Here is a 20840-nt window from a genome sequence, read left to right as displayed (position 1 = left end):
ACAATTTACAGTAAGGTGTAATGAGGTATGGGTTGTAGTGCAAATTCTTTACCAATAAATATAAAGTGTGTTTAGGTGTTCTAAAGTGGGTAAAGTGGGTGCTGCAGTGAGTTGTTTGTTTTAAATTGAGTGTGTGCGTGTGGATGTGTGTGGTTGATGGTTCGATACATAGTGTTATTGTCATTGAGCATTCCGATGGCCTGAGGATATAAGCTTCTTCTGAGTCTCTCTGTGCTTGCCATGAGACTCCGGTATCGCTTGCCTGACCGCAGCAGTTCAAAGAGGCAGTTGTTTGGGTGGCTGGAGTCTTTGATAATTCTCTTAGCCTTACCCATGCACCGCTTGTTGTAAATGTCCTGGAGAGTGGGAAGCCCCCTCCAATTGTGTGTTCGGCTGAACGGGCCACTCTCTGTAGTCTGCTACGGTCTTGTGCGGTGCTATTCCCAAACCAGGAGGTGATATTCCCAGTCAGGATGCTCTCTATTGTGCATGAGTAGAAGTTCTTAAGGATCTTCTGACTGACTGGAACTTCCTTAGGCACCTGAGGAAGTAGAGGCGTTGCCGTGCCTTCTTCACAACACTGTCAATGTGTGTGGTCCCATGTCAAGTCCTCGGATATGTGGACTCCGAGGTACTTGAAACTGTTCACTCTCTCACCGGTGCCCCGTCGATGCTAAGGGGGCTGTAGTCCCTGACCCCCGACCTCCTGAAGTCCACAATCATCTCTTTTGTTTTGCTGACGTTCAAGGAGAGGCAGTTCTCCTGACACCACTGCGACAGATTCTCTACCTCTTCCAGGTAGGCCCTCTCGTCGTTGGCAGAGATCAGGCCCACCACTACTGTGTCATCAGCTAATTTGATGATTGTGTTGTTGTTCCGCTGTGCCACACAGTCATGTGTGTACAGGGAGTAGAGGAGGGGACTCAGAACACAGCCCTGGGGGGCCCCTATGTTGAGCGTGATGGATGAGGAGGTGCAGTTGCCTGCTCTCACCACCTGGGGTCTACCCGTCAGGAAGTCCAAGACCCACTGGCAGAGGTCATAGTTCAAGCCCAGGTCCCTGAGCTTGGCTATGAGTTTGGAGGGGACTATGGTATTGAATGCTGAGCTGTAGTCGATGACCAGCATTCTCACATAGTTCCCCTGCCTCTTGTCCAGGTGTGATGCTGCTGTGTGCCTGTATGCCTGTTTGTCTGTCCCTGTCTCTGTCTGTCTGCCTGCCTGCCTGCCTGTCTCTCTGTCTGTCTGTCTGTCTGTCTCTGTCTGTCTCTCTGTCTGTCTGTCTGTCTGTCTGTCTGTCTGTCTGTCTGTCTGTCTGTCTGTCTGTCTGTCTGTCTGTCTGTCTGTCTGTCTGTCTGTCTGTCTGTCTGTCTGTCTGTCTGTCTGTCTGTCTGTCTGTCTGTCTGTCTGTCTGTCTGTCTGTCTGTCTGTCTGTCTGTCTGTCTGTCTGTCTGTCTGTCTGTCTGTCTGTCTGTCTGTCTGTCTGTCTCTCTCTGTCTCTCTCTCTCTGTCTGTCTCTCTGTCTGTCTCTCTCTGTCTGTCTGTCTCTCTGTCTCTCTGCCTCTGTCTCTCTCTCCGTCTCCGTCTCTCTGTCTGTCTCTCCGTCTCTCTGTCTCTGTCTGTCTCTGTCTCTCTCTCTCTGTCTCTCTGTGTCTTTGTATCTCTCTGTTTGCCTGTCTGTCTCTGTCTGTCTCTCTGTCTGTCTCTCTCTCTGTGTCTCTCTATCTGTCTCTCTCTCCGTCTCTGTCTCTGTCTCTCTCTCTCTGTGTGTCTCTCTCTGTCTCTCTGTCTCTGTCTGCCTCTGTCTCTCCCTCTGTCTCTCTGTGTCTCTATCTGTGTCTCTGTCTCTCTGTCTCTGTCTCTGTCTCTGTCTCTATCTCTGTCTCTATCTCTGCCTCTCTGTCTCTGTCTCTCTCTCTCTCTGTATCTGTCTCTGTCTGTCTGTCTCTGTCTCTCTCTCGGCATGACTTAACATGCACATGTTGCCAAAGCAAATGATATTAACATTTATTAGAAAACAGATATCAATATCATCAAAACATCAGGTGACTGTCACTCACTGTCCCTCAGGCTATGGCAGGCAGCAACAGCTTGTTGAGTCCTCCCCTAGTAGGACTGGTAGTTTTCCTGTATCTGGTAGTGCAAGAAAACCTTTTCTTATTAATTCAAATAAAAGAAATTTTATTTTAAAATTCAGGCTCACTGAGGATGCAATGACAGCACAGCCATTGCTCTGTAGGAAGCCAGGTTTTCCTGTGCCTCCCCTTTTCAACAGCAAGGCTGTGCTCACTCAGTCTGTATTTTGTCAAGGTTCTTTTTAGTTGTTGATCAGTCACCATGCTCAAATAATCTGCTATGGTGTACGGTTAGAGCCAGATAGCACTGCATTTTGCTCTGTGCTTTTGTTTGTGTTTTACAATAGGTGATGTAGTTTTGTTTTAGCTGTGTAGTAATTTGATTGATTCTGATTGGTGATGTGTTCTGTTCCTGAGGTGTGTTAAGAGAGCAGGTTCGCTGACTCAGGACCAGCTGGGTGATGTGTTCTGTTCCTGACGTGTGTTAAGAGAGCAGGTTCGCTGACTCAGGACCAGCTGGGTGATGTGTTCTGTTCCTGATGTGTGTTAATAGAGCAGGTTTGCTGACTCAGGACCAGCTGGTGATGTGTTCTGTTCCTGAGGTGTGTTAATAGAGCAGGTTTGCTGACTCAGGACCAGCTGGGTAAGGGGGTTCCTGATGCTCCTCAGCTCTTGGCACTGCAGGGCTTGATAATGATACGAGAGGGGCCACTTTGTTTTAGTTGTGTCCAAAAGTGAATTGCTCTTTTTTGTATTTTTAGTATTAGTGGGTATCGGCCTAATTCTGCCCTGCATAGATTGTTTGTAGTTTTCCTCTGGACTTGTAGGATAATCTTACAGAACTCTGCATGCAGGGTCTCAATGGGGTGTTTGTCCCATTGAGGAAAGTCTTGTTCTGTAAGTGGACCCACACCTCACTGCCATAGAGTGCAATTGGTTCAATAACACATTAAAATTAATTTTAACCAAATTAAAATTGGTATTTCTGTTTGTATATTTATTTTTATGGCATAGAAAGCCTGCCGTGTTTCCCTCTCAGCTCATTGACTGCTTCATTAAAATGTCCAGTTGAATTTTTGCTTTAATCCTAAATATCTGTAGTGTCTGCAGTACTCTACATGTTATAATCCTAAATATCTGTAGTGTCTGCAGTACTCTACATGTTATAATCCTAAATATCTGTAGTGTCTGCAGTACTCTACATGTTATAATCCTAAATAGCTGTAGTGTGTGCAGTACTCTACATGTTATAATCCTAAATAGCTGTAGTGTCTGCAGTACTCTACATGTTATAATCCTAAATAGCTGTAGTGTCTGCAGTACTCTACATGTTATAATCCTAAATAGCTGTAGTGTCTGCAGTACTCTACATGTTATAATCCTAAATAGCTGTAGTGTCTGCAGTACTCTACATGTTATAATCCTAATAGCTGTAGTGTCTGCAGTACTCTACATGTTATAATCCTAAATAGCTGTAGTGTGTGCAGTACTCTACATGTTATAATCCTAAATATCTGTAGTGTGTGCAGTACTCTACATGTTATAATCCTAAATAGCTGTAGTGTGTGCAGTACTCTACATGTTTTAATCCTAAATAGCTGTAGTGTCTGCAGTACTCTACATGTTTTAATCCTAAATAGCTGAAGTGTCTGCAGTACTCTACATGTTTTACTTTTAATCCTAAATAGCTGAAGTGTCTGCAGTACTCTACATGTTATAATCCTAAATAGCTGTAGTGTCTGCAGTACTCTACATGTTATAATCCTAAATAGCTGTAGTGTCTGCAGTACTCTACATGTTATAATCCTAAATAGTTGTAGTGTCTGCAGTACTCTACATGTTATAATCCTAAATAGTTGTAGTGTCTGCAGTACTCTACATGTTATAATCCTAAATAGATGTAGTGTGTGCAGTACTCTACATGTTATAATCCTAAATAGTTGTAGTGTGTGCAGTACTCTACATGTTATAATCCTAAATAGATGTAGTGTGTGCAGTACTCTACATGTTATAATCCTAAATAGTTGTAGTGTCTGCAGTACTCTACATGTTATAATCCTAAATAGCTGTAGTGTGTGCAGTACTCTACATGTTATAATCCTAAATAGCTGTAGTGTCTGCAGTACTCTACATGTTATAATCCTAAATAGCTGTAGTGTCTGCAGTACTCTACATGTTATAATCCTAAATAGCTGTAGTGTCTGCAGTACTCTACATGTTATAATCCTAAATAGATGTAGTGTGTGCAGTACTCTACATGTTATAATCCTAAATAGATGTAGTGTGTGCAGTACTCTACATGTTATAATCCTAAATAGATGTAGTGTGTGCAGTACTCTACATGTTTTGTACCAATTGAGAACTTTGATAGAACGTCCTGAGATCTGGATCTTTTTTGGAATATCATTATTTTGGTCTTTTTGGGGTTTACTGCCAGGGCCCAGGTCTGACAGTAATGTCTAGCAGGTCCAGGCTCTGCTGTAGGCCGTCTGCTGTGGGGGACAACACAACCAGGTCATCTGCAAAGAGCAGGCATTTCACTTCCTGATTGTGGAGGACTTTTCTAGTATATTAGCCAATTCATTAATATAGATATTGAAGAGTGTCGGGCCGAGGTTGCAGCCCTGACAAACGCCTCGCCCTTGGGTAAAGAATTCTGTTCTTTTTTTGTCAATGTTTACACTGCACATATTACCAGAATACATTGATTTAATAATATCATATGTTTTACCCCCTACACCACTCTCTATAACTTTATAGAACATTTAATAATATCATATGTTTTACCCCCTACCCCACTCTCTATAACTTTATAGAACATTTAATAATATATGTTTTACCCCCTACCCCACTCTCTATAACTTTATAGAACATTTAATAATATATGTTTACCCCCTACCCCACTCTCTATAACTTTATAGAACATTTAATAATATCATATGTTTTACCCCCTACCCCACTCTCTATAACTTTATAGAACATTTAATAATATCAAATGTTTTACCCCCTACCCCACTCTCTATAACTTTATAGAACATTTAATAATATCATATGTTTTACCCCCTACCCCACTCTCTATAACTTTATAGAACATTTAATAATATCATATGTTTTACCCCCTACCCCACTCTCTATAACTTTATAGAACATTTAATAATATCATATGTTTTACCCCCTACCCCACTCTCTATAACTTTATAGAACATTTAATAATATCATATGTTTACCCCCTACCCCACTCTCTATAACTTTATAGAACATTTAATAATATCATATGTTTACCCCCTACCCCACTCTCTATAACTTTATAGAACATTTAATAATATCATATGTTTTACCCCCTACCCCACTCTCTATAACTTTATATAACAGTCCTGTACTACTGTGTGTTTGACGCTGCACCTCTGAACGTGTCCCCTCCCTCCCCCCTCCCCCCCCTCCCCTCCCTCTCCCCTCCCCCCCCCCCCCCCCCCCCCCCCCCCTCCCCCTCCCCTCCCCTCCCTCTCCCCTCCCCTCCCTCCCCTCCCTCTCCCCTCCCCCCCCTCCCCCTCCCCCCTCTCCCCTCCCCCTCCCTCTCCCCCCCCTCTCCCCTCCCTCCCTCCCCCCTCTCCCCCAGGATGGCTACACGAGTTGGGGAGACGTCTGGAGACTCCGTACTCTAACCGCACGGCGGGCGGCCCGTCGGCCCGCAGCTCCTACATCGCCGCACTCTACTTCACCCTCAGCAGCCTCACCAGCGTGGGCTTCGGCAACGTCTGCGCCAACACCGACGCCGAGAAGGTCTTCTCCATCTGCACCATGCTCATAGGAGGTGAGACCTTCATATCTGCTCCATGCTCATAGGAGGTGAGACCTTCTGCTCCGTGCTCATAGGAGGTGAGACCTTCTGCTCCGTGCTCATAGGAGGTGAGACCTTCTGCACCGTGCTCATAGGAGGTGAGACCTTCTGCTCTGTGCTCATAGGAGGTGAGACCTTCTGCTCCGTGCTCATAGGAGGTGAGACCTTCTGCTCCGTGCTCATAGGAGGTGAGACCTTCTGCTCCGTGCTCATAGGAGGTGAGACCTTCTGCACCGTGCTCATAGGAGGTGAGACCTTCTGCACCGTGCTCATAGGAGGTGAGACCTTCTGCACCATGCTCATAGGAGGTGAGACCTTCTGCTCCGTGCTCATAGGAGGTGAGACCTTCTGCTCCATGCTCATAGGAGGTGAGACCTTCTGCTCTGTGCTCATAGGAGGTAAGACCTTCTGCTCCATGCTCATAGGAGGTGAGACCTTCTGCTCCATGCTCATAGGAGGTGAGACCGTCTGCACCGTGCTCATAGGAGGTGAGACCTTCTGCACCGTGCTCATAGGAGGTGAGACCTTCTGCACCATGCTCATAGGAGGTGAGACCTTCTGCACCGTGCTCATAGGAGGTGAGACCTTCTGCTCTGTGCTCATAGGAGGTGAGACCTTCTGCTCCATGCTCATAGGAGGTGAGACCTTCTGCACCGTGCTCATAGGAGGTGAGACCGTCTGCACCATGCTCATAGGAGGTGAGACCTTCTGCTCCGTGCTCATAGGAGGTGAGACCTTCTGCTCCATGCTCATAGGAGGTGAGACCTTCTGCTCCATGCTCATAGGAGGTGAGACCTTCTGCACCGTGCTCATAGGAGGTGAGACCGTCTGCACCATGCTCATAGGAGGTGAGACCTTCTGCTCCGTGCTCATAGGAGGTGAGACCTTCTGCACCATGCTCATAGGAGGTGAGACCTTCTGCTCCATGCTCATAGGAGGTGAGACCTTCTGCTCCATGCTCATAGGAGGTGAGACCTTCTGCTCCGTGCTCATAGGAGGTGAGACCTTCTGCTCTGTGCTCATAGGAGGTGAGACCTTCTGCTCCGTGCTCATAGGAGGTGAGACCTTCTGCTCCGTGCTCATAGGAGGTAAGACCTTCTGCTCCATGCTCATAGGAGGTGAGACCTTCTGCTCCGTGCTCATAGGAGGTGAGACCGTCTGCTCCGTGCTCATAGGAGGTGAGACCTTCTGCTCTGTGCTCATAGGAGGTGAGACCTTCTGCTCCGTGCTCATAGGAGGTGAGACCTTCATATCTGCTCTGTGCTCATAGGAGGTGAGACCTTCTGCTCTGTGCTCATAGGAGGTGAGACCTTCATATCTGCTCTGTGCTCATAGGAGGTGAGACCTTCATATCTGCTCCATGCTCATAGGAGGTGAGACCTTCATATCTGCACCGTGCTCATAGGAGGTGAGACCTTCATATCTGCTCTGTGCTCATAGGAGGTGAGACCTTCTGCACCGTGCTCATAGGAGGTGAGACCTTCATATCTGCTCTGTGCTCATAGGAGGTGAGACCTTCTGCACCGTGCTCATAGGAGGTGAGACCTTCATATCTGCTCCATGCTCATAGGAGGTGAGACCTTCATATCTGCACCGTGCTCATAGGAGGTGAGACCTTCATATCTGCACCGTGCACACAAGTAGGGATGCAGCGATAACGATACTGGTGTTGGATATCAGCCAGACCGTCTCGCTCCCGCGTCTTCCACTTCCAGGTCAAAGGTTATGTGTGTGTTACTGTGCTGCTACTCTGCGTCTTCCACTTCCAGGTCAAAGGTTATGTGTGTGTTGCTGTGCTGCTACTCTGCGTCTTCCACTTCCAGGTCAAAGGTTATGTGTGTGTTGCTGTGCTGCTACTCTGCGTCTTCCACTTCCAGGTCAAAGGTTATGTGTGTGTTGCTGTTAGGGCTGAGCCCAAACGTTCAAAGGTTCGGACCTTTGTTCGTTACGTTGGCACTCGAATTTTAATTAATGGGTTAGAACCTCCACTTTTTTTTCTTTTTTTCCTTTTTCCTTTTTCTTTTTTTCTTTCTTTCTTTTACAAAAAAAATATAAATCAGAATGTGATATATATCAGAATTTCACAGTACTATGTTGTGTTTACAAAAGTCACGCATGAACACAGACACAACACAACACAGTCTAGTCGAGATGAGGAGGGTTCACCATCCATCATACATTATAAGGAAATTAATCTATCATGCAAAAAAAAGAGAGAGACTCACTCACACTCACCCGTCTTATTTCATAATACAACGTTTCCGAATGGACGTTTAAATAAAGTGTGCATGATGCTGAACTTTCCTAGCGGAACACAAGTTACTTAAAACCTGTTAAGCTGTAAACACAGCTCTCACCACTAGACTAAGACACCCACCCACCCTGATACAAACACAGCTCTCACCACTAGACTAAGACACCCACCCACCCTGATACAAACACAGCTCTCACCACTAGACTAAGACACCCACCCTGATACAAACACAGCTCTCACCACTAGACTAAGACACCCACCCTGATACAAACACAGCTCTCACCACTAGACTAAGACACCCACCCTGATACAAACACAGCTCTCACCACTAGACTAAGACACCCACCCTGATACTAACACAGCTCTCACCACTAGACTAAGACACCCACCCTGATACAAACACAGCTCTCACCACTAGACTAAGACACCCACCCACCCTGATACAAACACAGCTCTCACCACTAGACTAAGACACCCACCCTGATACAAACACAGCTCTCACCACTAGACTAAGACACCCACCCTGATACAAACACAGCTCTCACCTCTAGACTAAGACACCCACCCTGATACAAACACAGCTCTCACCACTAGACTAAGACACCCACCCTGATACAAACACAGCTCTCACCACTAGACTAAGACACCCACCCACCCTGATACAAACACAGCTCTCACCACTAGACTAAGACACCCACCCTGATACAAACACAGCTCTCACCAGTAGACTAAGACACCCACCCACCCTGATACAAACACAGCTCTCACCACTAGACTAAGACACCCACCCTGATACAAACACAGCTCTCACCACTAGACTAAGACACCCACCCACCCTGATACAAACACAGCTCTCACCAGACACCCACCCTGATACAAACACAGCAATACTATGATGATGGTTTGTTTTAATGTTTAACAGCTATGGTATGGAAAGATAGAAGGTTAGTATGATGGTTATGGTTAAGGTTATGATTATGGTTAGTTTAAGATAAGGGTTAGGGTGTCCGCTGTCTCCCCTGTACAATGGAGCTATTTCTTGTCCTCATCTCTGCCACCACCTCTATTTTGACCAGTTATCTAGTAGACTCCCTCTACGGAGCTAGCCTTTCTCTGGTTGTCAACATGTATGCGTTACTCTCTCTCACCACATCTCTCCATCTCTTCTCGTACAGCGCTGATGCACGCGGTGGTCTTCGGGAACGTGACGGCCATCATCCAGCGCATGTACGCGCGGCGCTCGCTCTACCACACGCGCATGAAGGACCTGAAGGACTTCATCCGCGTCCACCGGCTGCCCCAGCAGCTGAAGCAGCGCATGCTGGAGTACTTCCAGACCACCTGGTCCGTCAACAATGGCATCGACGCCAACGAGGTAGGAGGGGCCCTGTGATCATTATCTGACCATTATCTGAACAAATTAAAGAAATTAAAATAAAATAAATCTAACCCTAACTAACCTTACTGTCATGCACTTGTCCTAATAAACTAACCTTCACTGTAGCACTCAACACTTTGATGAACATTGTTACTCAGCTGATAGAGTTGTGCCCTTCCTGATGACTTGTCGTACAGAACTTGTAAGTCGCTTTGGATAAAAGCGGCAGCTAAATTACTAAATGTAAATGTATGATCAAAATCTTTGGGATTATATGCTAGCTAACGTACAGCACACTGTCCAGTCCTCTGCACATGATGCTAGCGGCTAACGTAACGTACAGCACACTGTCCAGTCCTCTGCACGTGATGCTAGTGGCTAACATACAGCACACTGTCCAGTCCTCTGCACATGATGCTAGTGGCTAACATACAGCACACTGTCCAGTACTCTGCACGTGATGCTAGAGGCTAACATACAGCACACTGTCCAGTCCTCTGCACGTGATGCTAGTGGCTAACATACAGCACACTGTCCAGTCCTCTGCACGTGATGCTAGTGGCTAACATACAGCACACTGTCCAGTCCTCTGCACGTGATGCTAGTGGCTAACGTACAGCACGCTGTCCAGTCCTCTGCACGTGATGCTAGTGGCTAATGTACAGCACGCTGTCAGGTCCTCTGCATGTGATGCTAGTGGCTAACATACAGCACACTGTCCAGTACTCTGCACGTGATGCTAGTGGCTAACATACAGCACGCTGTCCAGTACTCTGCACGTGATGCTAGAGGCTAACATACAGCACGCTGTCCAGTCCTCTGCACGTGATGCTAGCGGCTAACATACAGCACGCTGTCCAGTACTCTGCACGTGATGCTAGTGGCTAACATACAGCACGCTGTCCAGTCCTCTGCATGTGATGCTAGCGGCTAACATACAGCACGCTGTCAGGTCCTCTGCATGTGATGCTAGTGGCTAACATACAGCATGCTGTCAGGTCCTCTGCATGTGATGCTAGTGGCTAACATACAGCACACTGTCCAGTCCTCTGCACGTGATGCTAGCGGCTAACATACAGCACGCTGTCAGGTCCTCTGCATGTGATGCTAGTGGCTAACATACAGCACGCTGTCAGGTCCTCTGCATGTGATGCTAGCGGCTAACATACAGCACGCTGTCCAGTCCTCTGCACGTGATGCTAGCGGCTAACATACAGCACGCTGTCCAGTACTCTGCACGTGATGCTAGCGGCTAACATACAGCACACTGTCCAGTACTCTGCACGTGATGCTAGTGGCTAACATACAGCACGCTGTCCAGTACTCTACATGTGATGCTAGTGGCTAACATACAGCACGCTGTCCAGTCCTCTGCACGTGATGCTAGTGGCTAACATACAGCACGCTGTCCAGTCCTCTGCATGTGATGCTAGCGGCTAACATACAGCACGCTATCAGGTCCTCTGAACGTGATGCTAGTGGCTAACATACAGCACGCTATCAGGTCCTCTGCACGTGATGCTAGTGGCTAACATACAGCACGCTGTCCAGTCCTCTGAACGTGATGCTAGAGGCTAACATACAGCACGCTGTCCAGTCCTCTGAACGTGATGCTAGTGGCTAACATACAGCACGCTGTCCAGTCCTCTGCATGTGATGCTAGCGGCTAACATACAGCACGCTGTCCAGTCCTCTGAACGTGATGCTAGTGGCTAACATACAGCACACTGTCCAGTCCTCTGAACGTGATGCTAGTGGCTAACATACAGCACGCTGTCCAGTCCTCTGCACGTGATGCTAGTGGCTAACATACAGCACACTGTCCAGTCCTCTGCACGTGATGCTAGTGGCTAACATACAGCACGCTGTCCAGTACTCTGCACGTGATGCTAGTGGCTAACATACAGCACGCTGTCAGGTCCTCTGCATGTGATGCTAGAGGCTAACATACAGCACGCTGTCAGGTCCTCTGCATGTGATGCTAGAGGCTAACATACAGCACGCTGTCCAGTACTCTGCACGTGATGCTAGTGGCTAACATACAGCACGCTGTCCAGTCCTCTGCACGTGATGCTAGCGGCTAACATACAGCACGCTGTCCAGTCCTCTGCATGTGATGCTAGTGGCTAACATACAGCACGCTGTCCAGTCCTCTGCATGTGATGCTAGTGGCTAACATACAGCACGCTGTCCAGTCCTCTGCATGTGATGCTAGTGGCTAACGTAACGTACAGCACACTGTCCAGTCCTCTGCATGTGATGCTAGTGGCTAACATACAGCACGCTGTCCAGTCCTCTGCATGTGATGCTAGTGGCTAACATACAGCACGCTGTCCAGTACTCTGCACGTGATGCTAGTGGCTAACATACAGCACGCTGTCCAGTCCTCTGCATGTGATGCTAGTGGCTAACATACAGCACGCTGTCCAGTACTCTGCACGTGATGCTAGTGGCTAACATACAGCACACTGTCCAGTCCTCTGCATGTGATGCTAGTGGCTAACATACAGCACACTGTCCAGTCCTCTGCATGTGATGCTAGTGGCTAACGTACAGCATACTGTCCAGTCCTCTGCATGTGAAGCTAGCGGCTAACGTACAGCACGCTGTCCAGTCCTCTGCACGTGATGCTAGTGGCTAACATACAGCACGCTGTCAGGTCCTCTGCACGTGATGCTAGTGGCTAACGTACAGCACACTGTCCAGTACTCTGCACGTGATGCTAGTGGCTAACATACAGCACACTGTCCAGTACTCTGCACGTGATTGACTGTTTACATCCCACACCCGCTCACGGACCCCTTCCCTCTGGAAACCCTCCTTTTTGCCACTGTTTTCAGCACTAGCGCCCCCTGCTGTTCTTCTCCATCACCAACTCCTTCTATTCACTCCGATATTTTGTCACCTGAACCGGATTCTACCCCAGTCTTTTTTTTTTAATCCACGATCCATCCAAGTTGAATGTAAGGAGACTGGATCATTTGAATATGGATAGTTTGAAAATTCAGGTCTATCATTTTAGTTTGAACTGAATCGTGGTTGGCCTTTATAAAAAATATTTTGATAATTTTTTTTTTCTTTCTTTTCTTTTACTTGAAACAAGACAAAACACAATACAGTAACAATAACAATAAACAGGACTTCACAGGACATAGCAATAATAATAACAACAATGACAATAGAATAATAAAAATAATAATAAAACAGAATATAAAAATAAAATTGTGTTACCACAGACATTACAAAATACATTTCCTCCCCCACCCCTGCTGTATGGAGGCCGGTAGTAGTGATATATCATTTAAGAGTAGTGTTGCTGCCATATGTGGAATTGTCAGGTTATTATGTTTGAAAGTTTAGTTGTTATGGATTTCCAAAAATGAGCTACTGGTGGGCAATCCCAAAACATGTGCATATAAGTGCCAGTAGCCCTTAGAGCACACACAGTGCACAGAGAGTCGGTCACCAACACCACAGCGCACAGCTTCCTAGGTGTGAGATACGTCCTATGAATATCATTTAAATGTATTTGCTGGTGGTTAGGGCTGCGGGAAGCAAGGGCGCTCCAGTGGCACACCATATAGCCTCCAGCCACCAGGGGCGCCCCAGTAGCACACCATATAGCCTCCAGCCACCAGGGGCGCCCCAGTAGCACACCATATAGCCTCCAGCCACCAGGGGTGCTCCAGTAGCACACCATATAGCCTCCAGCCACCAGGGGTGCTCCAGTAGCACACCATGTAGCCTCCAGCCACCAGGGGCGCCCCAGTAGCACACCATATAGCCTCCAGCCACCAGGGGTGCTCCAGTAGCACACCATATAGCCTCCAGCCACCAGGGGCGCCCCAGTAGCACACCATATAGCCTCCAGCCACCAGGGGTGCTCCAGTAGCACACCATATAGCCTCCAGCCACCAGGGGTGCTCCAGTAGCACACCATATAGCCTCCAGCCACCAGGGGTGCTCCAGTAGCACACCATATAGCCTCCAGCCACCAGGGGTGCTCCAGTAGCACACCATATAGCCTCCAGCCACCAGGGGCGCCCCAGTAGCACACCATATAGCCTCCAGCCACCAGGGGTGCTCCAGTAGCACACCATATAGCCTCCAGCCACCAGGGGTGCTCCAGTAGCACACCATATAGCCTCCAGCCACCAGGGGTGCTCCAGCAGCACACCATATAGCCTCCAGCCACCAGGGGTGCTCCAGTAGCACACCATATAGCCTCCAGCCACCAGGGGCGCCCCAGTAGCACACCATATAGCCTCCAGCCACCAGGGGCGCCCCAGTAGCACACCATATAGCCTCCAGCCACCAGGGGTGCTCCAGTAGCACACCATATAGCCTCCAGCCACCAGGGGTGCTCCAGTAGCACACCATATAGCCTCCAGCCACCAGGGGTGCTCCAGTAGCACACCATGTAGCCTCCAGCCACCAGGGGTGCTCCAGTAGCACACCATATAGCCTCCAGCCACCAGGGGTGCTCCAGTAGCACACCATATAGCCTCCAGCCACCAGGGGTGCTCCAGTAGCACACCATATAGCGCGCTGCGTCGCCAAGCGGTCGTCCCGGGTTCGCTTCCCACACCCGGTGACCATTTGCCGCATGTCCTCCCCTCTTCTCCTCCCGTTCTCCCCCTCCTCTATCGGTCCTGCGTGACCAGGAAAAAAGCTGTAAAATGCTAATAAAGACAATAAAAAAATAAGTTGCGGGAAGCTAATGTAACATTAGTCCAAATATCATCCCAGTCAAACTCAGGGTCTAATTCTCGGATGTCCTCTCGCCAGACTATATTTAATGTAACGTTTTTATTAAGGCTGTCAAATATATCGCGTTAATATCGCGTTAACTCCCGATTCTATTAATGCCACTAATTTTTTTAACTCAAGATTAACTAAAAAAAAAAAAAAAAAAAAAATTTTTTTTTTTACTAGACTTCACTCAGGTGTATTATTGATGCTCTCATTGATACTATGTTTGTTTCTGAAGTGTGTGTGTGTGTGTGTGTGTGTGTGTGTGTGTGTGTGTGTGTGTGTGTGTGTGTGTGTGTGTGTGTGTGTGTGTGTGTGTGTGTGTGTGTGTGTGTGTGTGTGTGTGTGTGTGTGTGTGTGTGTGTGTGTGTGTGTGTGTGTGTGTGTGTGTGTGTGTGTGTGTGTGATATAGAGAGAGAGGGGGGTGAGAGAGATGAGGAAGGGGCAAAAGAGAAAAAAGCCGGGAGAGTGTGTGTGAGGGAGAGAGGGGGGTGTGTGATTAATCAGCCCTTGTGTGTGTGAATGTAACAAGTTCCTAACGTTTTCTTTCCCCTATTATTTCATGCACACTTTATTCATTGTTTTAAATTATTATTTTCTTTTAAGTTATTTTGTGCATCACTCTGTTTTGAATTTGATGCAAATTTGCAATGCATGAGGGTCATCCTTTTGTGTTAAATGGCTGCACAAAGCAAGCATTTGTTGACTCGCATGTTGATAAGAGTATTAAAACTTGGAACTTGAAAAAGATCTGTTTAAGGTAAAAAAAAAATTAAATAAAAATGCGATTAATTTGCGATTAATCGCGAGTTAACTATGGACAATCATGCGATTAATCGAGTTAAATATTTTAATCGTTTGACAGCACTAGTTTTTATATGTGGATTTGATTAATAGTGTATACAAATCTGAGACAAACCCTCTTGAGGTTGTCCTGTCTCTAATAAGCTTAACAAAAGGGTGTGGATGTAGTGTTTGGGCCCACGGAACGTCGCCACGCCTCGTACAGCAGCCTGCTTGCTCGCCATAGCCACAAAAAAGGTACATATGGGCAGCAACTAGGGGTGTAAAGGTACACGTATCATATGGGCAGCAACTAGGGGTGTAAAGGTACACGTATCATATGGGCAGCAACTAGGGGTGTAAAGGTACACCTATCATATGGGCAGCAACTAGGGGTGTAAAGGTACACGTATCATATGGGCAGCAACTAGGGGTGTAAAGGTTCACGTATCATATGGGCAGCAACTAGGGGTGTAAAGGTACACGTATCATATGGGCAGCAACTAGGGGTGTAAAGGTTCACGTATCATATGGGCAGCAACTAGGGGTGTAAAGGTACACGTATCATATGGGCAGCAACTAGGGGTGTAAAGGTACACATATCATATGGGCAGCAACTAGGGGTGTAAAGGTACACCTATCATATGGGCAGCAACTAGGGGTGTAAAGGTACACGTATCATATGGGCAGCAACTAGGGGTGTAAAGGTTCACGTATCATATGGGCAGCAACTAGGGGTGTAAAGGTACACGTATCATATGGGCAGCAACTAGGGGTGTAAAGGTACACGTATCATATGGGCAGCAACTAGGGGTGTAAAGGTACACGTATCATATGGGCAGCAACTAGGGGTGTAAAGGTTCACGTATCATATGGGCAGCAACTAGGGGTGTAAAGGTTCATGTATCATATGGGCAGCAACTAGGGGTGTAAAGGTACACATATCATATGGGCAGCAACTAGGGGTGTAAAGGTACACGTATCATATGGGCAGCAACTAGGGGTGTAAAGGTACACGTATCATATGGGCAGCAACTAGGGGTGTAAAGGTACACGTATCATATGGGCAGCAACTAGGGGTGTAAAGGTTCATGTATCATATGGGCAGCAACTAGGGGTGTAAAGGTACACGTATCCGTACTGAACCGTTTCAGTACTGGACCTTAGGTTCAGTACGGCTGTGTACCGAACGAATACAACGGTATGTTAACCACTAATGACCGCACATGCAGAACCTTTTTTTGCGTGCAGAATTGTATTCAAAACTCCAAGTTCACCCATTCCCAAAATATAATTTGCACAAAGGACGGGTGTTCGTTCAACCGACACACACAATACTGAGAGATTACCTGTATTTATTATTATAAATTATTTTTACACGTCGATTATTAATTTCAATATTGTGGGAGCGCAAGAAAGGATGAAACGGGAGACGGTAGTCGAGTCTTTCCTTTTACTTCCCAACATAAATGACATACATCCAACAGAGTGCATAATGTAGGTTACCAAATAAACACCCCGTTCCCAGAATCCCCAGTCTTAAAGGAGCACTCACTCCGCTCCTAAAGTCCAGTGAATGTCTGCACCAATTGTGCGTGATAAGTGAGTCACCACAATATAGAATATTCGTTGACAGCCCTCCAAGTACAGTTAGTTACTGCACACTACATCACCCCTGAGTGGAACATGGAAAGCCAAACTTTCCCACACCAAACCGTGGTTTTTGTGTACCGTTACACCCCTACTAGCAACACACTTAATTTACAAAAAATATACTTTCAGTGTTGAAGCTAGTGTTCTTCACCTATGATCATAGAACTAGTTTCCCTGCATAACTATCAGTACTTGTAGCATAGAACTGCGTAACTATCGGTAGCATCTGCGCTCCTTCTGCTCCGCTCTGCTCAACACGCCCAGCTCCTGACCCTAACCCTCTCCTCAACACGCCCAGCTCCTAACCCTAACCCTAACCCTGACCCTCTCCTCCACACGCCCAGCTCCTGCACGACTTCCCAGACGAGCTGCGCGCGGACATCGCCATGCACCTGAACCAGGACCTGCTGGAGCTGCCGGTGTTCCAGGGCGCCAGCCGGGGCTGCCTGCGCTCCCTCTCGCTGCACATCAAGACGTCCTTCTGCGCCCCGGGGGAGTACCTGACCCGCCAGGGGGACGCGCTGCACGCCGACTACTTCGTCTGCTCCGGTTCCCTGGAGGTCCTCAAGGACAACATGGTGCTGGCTATACTAGGTGGGTGGTGGCCAGGAGGTCTTGTGACCGGAAGGTCGCCGGTTCGATCCCCCAGACCGGCAAGGGGACAAATCCAGGTGGGGAAGTGAATTGATAACGCTCTCGCCTCCCCCCTCAATACCAACCACTGAATACCAGCGTGTGAGCAAGGCACTGACACCTCAACCACTCCCGTGGAGCCCCTAGTGGCCAAAATAATTATACACAGTCTGACCCTGTTGACCACTAGGAGCTGCCCAGTACAACCACAGTCTGACCCTGTTGACCACTAGGAGCTGCCCAGTACAACCACAGTCTGACACTGTTGACCACTAGTTGCCCAGTACAACCACAGCCTGACACTGTTGACCACTAAGAGCTGCCCAGTACAACCACAGTCTGACACTGTTGACCACTAGTTGCCCAGTACAACCACAGCCTGACAGTTGACCACTAGGAGCTGCCCAGTACAACCACAGCCTGACACTGTTGACCACTAGAAGCTGCCCAGTACAACCACAGTCTGACACTGTTGACCACTAGGAGCTGCCCAGTACAACCACAGTCTGACACTGTTGACCACTAGGAGCTGCCCAGTACAACCACAGTCTGACACTGTTGACCACTAGGAGCTGCCCAGTACAACCACAGTCTGACACTGTTGACCACTAGGAGCTGCCCAGTACAACCACAACTTTTATTTTATTTTTAGCTTTAGCTTTTACTTGAGTCTAGTATTTTCTACTTTATTTTCTAGTAAAGTACCCTTAGGGCTTGTGTCCACAGCGGACGTTTTATGAGTTGTCAGCTCCTTTCTGTCATTCATTTCTGTGCTACAGACGCGACAGGCGCGCTCCTTTTCCCAGCGCCGCGCCTCGCGTTTTAGCGCTCTCGGCGGCAGCGTTTTTGGGCGGAGCACTTTTGGAAAGGAGCGCCGCTCATCAAGGTAACTCTTTTCGACCGACCAATCAACATCGAGGAAGTGGCTGAGCTGCGGCAGTCGCGAGACTCAGGAAAACGCTCTGAGCTTTTTTCTTTTTTTTTCAAAGTGGTCCGCCTTGAAAAAAATGTCCGCTATGGACACAAGCCCTTACTCATACGTAAATAAAAATCTTACTGAGTAATATATTTCAGTAGTTTTTGCACCTCTTAACCTTTGACCTGCTGTGGTTTTGACCCCATAGGGAAAGGGGATCTGATTGGCTCCGACCTGCCCGGCACGGAGCAGGTGATCAAGACCAACGCGGACGTGAAGGCGCTGACCTACTGTGACCTGCAGTACATCAGTGTTCGGGCCCTCAGGGACCTGCTGGAGCTGTACCCCGAGTACGCCTCCATCTTCACTCACGACATCCACCAGCACCTCACCTACAACCTGCGTGAGGGCAGCCAGGTAACACTAACCCAGCACCTCACCTACAACCTGCATGAGGGCAGCCAGGTAACACTAACCCACCACCTCACCTACAACCTGCGTGAGAGCAGCCAGGTAACACTAACCCACCACCTCACCTACAACCTGCATGAGGGCAGCCAGGTAACCCTAACACTAACCCACCACCTCACCTACAACCTGCATGAGGGCAGCCAGGTAACACTAACCCACCACCTCACCTACAACCTGCATGAGAGCAGCCAGGTAACACTAACCCACCACCTCACCTACAACCTACATGAGGGCAGCCAGGTAACACTAACCCACCACCTCACCTACAACCTGCATGAGGGCAGCCAGGTAACACTAACCCACCACCTCACCTACAACCTGCATGAGGGCAGCCAGGTAACACTAACGCACCACCTCACCTACAACCTGCATGAGGGCAGCCAGGTAACACTAACCCACCACCTCACCTACAACCTGCATGAGGGCAGCCAGGTAACACTAACCCAGCACCTCACCTACAACCTGCATGAGGGCAGCCAGGTAACACTAACCCAAACTGACCTCAGTTCAGTACATGCCTGCTACGGCTACTAGGTTAGGATTATATAATGCAGATCCCCAGAACAGAAACTGACCTCAGTTCAGTACACGCCTGCTACGGCTACTAGGTTAGGATTATATAATGCAGATCCCCAGAACAGAAACTGACCTCAGTTCAGTACACGCCTGCTACGGCTACTAGGTTAGGATTATATAATGCAGATCCCCAGAACAGAAACTGACCTCAGTTCAGTACACGCCTGCTATGGCTACTAGGTTAGGATTATATAATGCAGATCCCCAGCCTGCAGCGAACAGAAAGTCTGTCTTGATGATGTAACTGTATGTGTAACACGCTGCTTCACATATCGCTGCATGACCTGTTGACCCCGCCCCCAAAGAAGAAAAGCAACACAAAGAAATCAGATTAGATTTTTCAGCCAATCCAATAAGTGGGGGTTTCTTTATGTGACGGAGCCTCACGGAACAGAAGCTCTGAGCGTCTCAGGACCAGTCCCCTGGCAGGACATGACCGACTGGGGAAGCAACTAGGCTCTTTTATCAATCATACATGCTGTCATTTCCTGTTGTTGTTGTTGTTGTTGTTGTTGTTGTTGTTGTTGTTGTTGTTGTTGTTGATAGTTGGTTGTTTGATTGTTTGTTTTGTTTTGTTTTTCTTCCTTCCACTCTGGTCTCCTTCTCCTGGTTCATTCAATTAGATTAGATTCAGATGTGTTATCATCATACATATTAGATACAATTTGATGTGTTGTCATCATACAGCACAAGTACAGTACAACAATTCCAAACAAGTTAATTAATTGATCAATAATTATCTTTCTGAATATACCTGCATAATCCTTCCATATACCTACTTATACACCTACATATAACGATTTATGGTAGCATGTACAATAGTGCTGTATATACCATGTATATATATTTATTCTTGGTGTGTATCCACATATGTCTGTACATACCTGTATATAATCATTTTTACATATCTGCTGATGCTATATCTATGTACATATGCCTTACCTACTAGTTACGCTGCTTGCCAGTATGACTTACTACCATAGTGTCTTTATACCTGTATCACTGTACATATTAAAGGTCCCCTCTCTTATAAATGGCCTTTTCCAGTGGTTACTACCATAGTGTCTTTATACCTGTATCACTGTACATATTAAAGGTCCCCTCTCTTATAAATGGCCTTTTCCAGTGGTTACTACCATAGTGTCTTTATACCTGTATATCAAAATTACATACAATACCGGTACACAACATGTACAGCCATCACATATAATCTAAAATCGTCGAGGATTAAAACACAATAAAACCTTACGGTTTATTTCCATTGTGGACAAGATGACTAGTATGCACCATGCACAAATAAGACATATAAATACAATACCAAAAAAAATGCAATAACGCAAACAAAACACAGTCTACAGCACACCCCCATATATCATCATCCTACGTGACGCAGCCATTTCTTCATATCTTTTTTAACATTTCTTTCTTAGACAATCATTTTTATGGACACTGGCAGTTTGTTCCACTCATAGGCTGCAGAGCACCGAAAGGTATTTTCCCCCATTGAGCTC

General features: G+C 47.3%; 1 protein-coding gene across 1 annotated transcript in view; it reads left to right on the top strand.

The window, feature by feature from the left end:
- The window catches only part of LOC311247664 (voltage-gated delayed rectifier potassium channel KCNH8-like), a gene marked incomplete at both ends in the record, with an annotated part of 57292 nt that overhangs the window by 14110 nt on the left and 22342 nt on the right, over positions 1–20840 (top strand). Inside the window, 4 exons of the mRNA XM_084338678.1 lie at positions 5692–5886; positions 9343–9542; positions 17078–17327; positions 18491–18747. Of these exons, the coding sequence (XP_084194804.1) occupies positions 5692–5886; positions 9343–9542; positions 17078–17327; positions 18491–18747 (902 nt within the window). The remainder of the gene's footprint in view (positions 1–5691; positions 5887–9342; positions 9543–17077; positions 17328–18490; positions 18748–20840) is intronic.

This window comes from Notolepis coatsorum (assembly GCF_963971535.1).
Source record: "Notolepis coatsorum genome assembly, contig: SCAFFOLD_119, whole genome shotgun sequence".
NCBI lineage: Eukaryota > Metazoa > Chordata > Actinopteri > Aulopiformes > Paralepididae > Notolepis > Notolepis coatsorum.
This window is presented reverse-complemented; position numbering and strand designations above follow the sequence as displayed.